The sequence below is a fragment of the Centroberyx affinis genome, unplaced genomic scaffold (genome assembly GCF_046629955.1).
Source record: "Centroberyx affinis isolate AG114_WGS23_722 - 3 ecotype Tasmania unplaced genomic scaffold, CSIRO-AGI_Caff_v1 ptg006974l_1, whole genome shotgun sequence".
Classification (NCBI taxonomy): domain Eukaryota; kingdom Metazoa; phylum Chordata; class Actinopteri; order Beryciformes; family Berycidae; genus Centroberyx; species Centroberyx affinis.
In genome coordinates, this window is record NW_027283531.1 from 15001 (window position 1) to 20000 (window position 5000).

A 5000-nucleotide genomic window follows, 5' to 3' on the forward strand; every position below is an offset into this window, starting at 1 on the left:
ATTGGTTATTGATGATATTGGTTATTGATGATATTGGTTATTGATGATATTGGCTCTTGATGATATTGGTTATTGATGATATTGGTTATTGATGATGTTGGATATTGATGATGTTGGTTATTGATGATATTGGTTATTGATGATGTTGGTTATTGATGACGTTGGATATTGATGATGTTGTTTATTGATGATATTGGTTATTAATGATATTGGTTATTGATATTGGCTATTGATCCGTGCAGAGGGAGGAGCGCTGTGGGAACCTCACCCTGCAGCACCACATGCTGGAGCCGGTCCAGAGGATCCCGAGATACGAACTGCTGCTGAAGGATTATCTGCACAGACTGCCAGAGGAGGATCCAGACCACAGAGACGCACAGAGTACAGACACACACACACACACACACACACACACACACACACACACACACACACACACACACACACACACACACACACACGTGATACTGTATGTGGTTCAGGATCAGTACAACCAGGATCAATAAAAGTTCAGTGACAACAAAGTCTGACTGTGCAGAATTCTGTTTATTTCTGAGACTCAAATCTTTCCAGCGATGCCATTGGCTGCTAGAATGTAAACAACAATTTAAAAATGTCGTTACAAAGTGACAATAATATAATTTGGATGGAGAGCTTGTGAAACTGTGATGGTCAAGAGTCTCATTAGTGATTACTACAGCAGAATAACATGGAGCTGATATCACCATTCATGTTCCTGACAGCAGAATAACATGGAGCTGATATCACCATTCATGTTCCTGACAGCAGAATAACATGGAGCTGATATCACCATTCATGTTCCTGACAGCAGAATAACATGGAGCTGATATCACCATTCATGTTCCTGACAGCAGAATAACATGGAGCTGATATCACCATTCATGTTCCTGACAGCAGACAGACTGACACTGTTTGTATTGAGATATATTGACTTTTGATATAACGTCCCATCACTAGAATTTACTAATAAAGGCACTGTATTGACTTCTATTCATCCACTTAAACTCTCTCTCTCTCTCTCTCTCTCTCTCTCAGAGTCTCTTGAGCTCATCGCCACGGCAGCAGAGCATTCCAACGCCGCCATTAGGAAGATGGTAAGTGTGTGTGTGCGTGAGTGTGTGTGAGTGTGTGTGTGTGAGGGTGTGTGTGTGGTTTAGTTTCACACACATTCAGCACTCTAAGCCGTCAGCCATAATCCACGGTTACCCACATCAAACACGCACACACACATACACACACACACACACACATACATACACACACACACACACACTCCCAGACCAGATCAAACGCTGTCAGACTCATTAACCATCAGTTAGACATTATGAACCATGTGACTCTGCTGCCAGTCTCTAATCAGCAGCTCTAATTACACTCATTAACTCTGAAGCTCCTCATGTCTCATGTGCTTTATATTTAAACCTGTGAATCCAGTTTCTCTCACACTGATCTGGGAAAACTGATGGAAATGAATTAGTCAGTCATGATTTTCCTCTGTCATGATTTTCAGCTCTATAGTGACTCTCTGTATCAGCCAGCAGGTGCTTCACCTCCAGATCAGCAGTCAAGTCAAACTTTATTAGTCCAGCAGCAGCTTCACACAGCAGCAGAACATCTGTTCCTGTTCCACCTGGTTCCATGTTCCTCCTGGTTCCATGTTCCTCCTGTTCATGTTCCTCCTGGTTCCATGTTCCTCCTGGTTCCATGTTCCTCCTGGTTCCATGTTCCTCCTGGTTCCATGTTCCTCCTGTTCATGTTCCTCCTGGTTCCATGTTCCTCCTGGTTCCATGTTCCTCCTGGTCATGTTCCTCCTGGTTCCATGTTCCTCCTGGTTCCATGTTCCTCCTGGTCATGTTCCTCCTGGTTCCATGTTCCTCCTGGTTCCATGTTCCTCCTGGTTCCATGTTCCTTCAGGTTCCATGTTCCTCCTGGTTCCATGTTCCTCCTGGTTCCATGTTCCTTCAGGTTCCATGTTCCTCCTGGTTCCATGTTCCTCCTGGTTCCATGTTCCTCCTGGTCATGTTCCTCCTGGTTCCATGTTCCTCCTGTCTGGTCCGGTCAGGCTGAGCGTGATGTTCTCCCTCTTCACTCTGTAATTAAAGGAGCAGAAAGCCTCTCAGTCTCAGTCTCAGGCAGAAGGTGACAGAGTTCTGCTGTTTCTGTGACCAGAGGCTCTGGATGGATTAGGAGGAATCCATGATCAGTAGGGGTGGGAGAATAAGTCCTGTTAAAGACTGTAAGCAACTCATCCAACAACGCAAAAGTTTCTCGTGTTCTTGCGTAGCAAACTGTGCTCCAACATGTGGAACGTGGCGTCACGCCTGTAAAACCCCTGGGAGATAAAAATAATATTGATTTCTAGAAATTTCATATAAGAACAGTGTCTCTCTCTCTCTCTCTCTCTCTCTCTCTCTCTCTATCTCTGCCTGTCTGCCTGTCTCTCTCTCTCTCTCTCTCTCTCTGCCTGTCTCTCTCTCTCTCTCTCTCTCTCTCTCTCTGCCTGTCTCTCTCTGCCTGTCTGTCTGCCTGTCTCTCTCTCTGCCTGTCTCTCTCTGTCTCTCTCTCTGCCTCTCTCTCTCTCTCTCTCTCTCTCTCTCTCTCTGCCTCTCTCTCTCTCTCTCTCTGCCTGTCTCTCTCTGCCTGTCTGTCTGCCTGTCTCTCTCTCTGCCTGTCTCTCTCTGTCTCTCTCTCTGCCTGTCTCTCTCTCTCTCTCTCTCTCTCTCTCTCTGCCTCTCTCTCTCTCTCTCTCTCTCTCTCTCTCTGTCTCTCTGTCTGCCTGTCTCTCTCTCTCTCTCTCTCTCTCCCTGCTTGTCTCTCTCTCTGCCTCTCTCTCTCTCTCTCTCTCTCTCTCTCTCTCTCTCTCTCTGCCTGTCTGCCTGTCAGGAGCGGATGAGGAAGCTGTTGAAGGTGTATGAGCTGCTGGGCGGAGAGGAAGACATCGTCAACCCGACTAACGAGCTCATTAAGGAGGGACACATCCTCAAACTGTCCAACAAGAACGGAACGTCACAGGACCGCTACCTCATCCTGGTACTCTACTCTGTTCTACTGTACTCTACTGTGTTCTACTGTGTTCTACTGTGTTCTACTGTGTTCTACTGTGTTCTACTGTGTTCTACTGTACTCTACTGTTACTCTGCTGTTACTCTACTGTGCTATAGTGAAAACTCATCCTGGTACTCTACTATATTCTGCTGTTCTGCTGGATCCATATCTAATCCAGATGGAAGAAGTAAAATCCACTCTGCCTTATTAAATAGAAACTAAGGGAATTAACTGTATTGTAGTCTTCTGTATTCGGCTCTTCTCTTCTCCTTATTCACATGGCGGCCATTTTGAAAAACCTGGAAGATTGGCATGTCAATAAAAGTAGCCTTACTTCAAAACACAGTTATTTTAGAAAATAATAGTAAATTAGCAGCAATCTCAGGAACAACAACACAACAACTGGTTGAATTTAGCAGGAAGTTAGTTAGCTAGCTTACTGGTTTGTAGGCTACTAGCTGCCTGGGCTAGCCTCTGACAGCTGGAGATAAAGGACCAAATATATTAAAATGTGAAGTGATCCCTCTGGATTCTGCAGATCCGTTTGTTTCTAATGTGTTTTAAAGTGTGAATCTGTGAAATGTTAAATGTTAGTATGATGTAGCACAGAACTGCTGGACTCTGCAGGTAGAGTTTAAAAATGGCCGCCAGACGAATGAGGCAGACGATGAGTTTCCGAGCAACGTCACAGAAAGTGTGCGAGCGTCTCAGGGGCAGAAACACACAGCCAACACTCCTGATTTTCTCGGGAGTCTCCCTATTTTTAACCCTTTCTCCCGCTGTGCTCCCGATTGGTAATTTCTCCCGTTAATCTCCCGATTTCATAGCGATACAAATCAAACGGGTGTTTCTCAGTGTCTGTGGGGGATTTGTGTCGTGGAACCTGGCGACCCGGCCCAGAGGCAGAGCTGAGCGCGCTCAGACGGGCCGGCCTGACCTGCCTCACTCGCTCAGGCCCTCCGCTCCGCTAGAACCTCCTCCGCTCTGCTCCGCTCAGTTTGGGCTGAAAATGGATGAATAATAATAATAATAATAATACGTTTATTTATATAGCACCTTTCAAGAACAGACGTCACAAAGTGCTTCACAAAGAACAAAGAAAGCAAAAATAATACACAGAGCAGCAGACAGTAATTGCAGACATCCAGCTAAAAACACAAGACATCCCAGAAAAGGATAAAGAAAAATTAAACAAAAGCAAGTCTAAACAAATGGGTCTTGAGCTGCTTTTTAAAAGTGTCCACCGTGTCCACTGATCTTAAGACCAGTGGGAGAGAGTTCCAGAGTTTAGGAGCTACAACCTCAAAAGCACGGTCACCCTTTGTCTTAAGCCTCGAGCGAGGAACAAACAACAAACCCTGGTCAGAGGACCTCAGAGTCCTACTGCTACTATGAGGCTGCAGCAGCTCTTTAATATAAGCAGGTGCCTGATCATGCAAGGCTCTGTACGTGGTAACAAGAATCTTGAACTGGATTCTAAATTTGATGGGAAGCCAGTGTAAGGACATCAGGATTGGTGTTACATGAGAGCTTTTGGAGGACTTGGTAAGAAGCTTGGCAGCAGCATTTTGGACCACTTGTAAACGGTTTAGGGACGTGTTGCTAAGACAGGTGAAAAGAGAATTGCAGTAATCAAGACGGGAGGAAATAAACGCATGTATAACCATCTCCATCTCAGTTATGGACAGAATGGACCTGAGTTTGGCAATGTTTCTCAGCTGGTAGAAACAAGAACGAACCAAACAATTAACATGTTGGTCAAGATTCAAAGCCTGGCCCATAGAAACACCTAGATTACGGAGGGTAGGTTTAACAGATGAGGATAAAGAGCCAAGACTGTCCATCACCTTCGGGACAACATCATCTGGGACAGAAACAAGAACTTCAGTTTTGTCAGTATTTAGCTGAAGAAAATTATCTGCCATCCAAACTTT

The 5000-nt window shown here is 45.1% G+C and overlaps 1 protein-coding gene across 1 annotated transcript in view; it reads left to right on the top strand.

The window, feature by feature from the left end:
* fgd1 (FYVE, RhoGEF and PH domain containing 1) overlaps positions 1-5000 on the top strand; it is a gene marked incomplete at its 5' end in the record, with an annotated part of 25965 nt that overhangs the window by 12487 nt on the left and 8478 nt on the right. Inside the window, 3 exon segments of the mRNA XM_071513308.1 lie at positions 243-381; positions 1057-1115; positions 2905-3051. Of these exon segments, the coding sequence (XP_071369409.1) occupies positions 243-381; positions 1057-1115; positions 2905-3051 (345 nt within the window).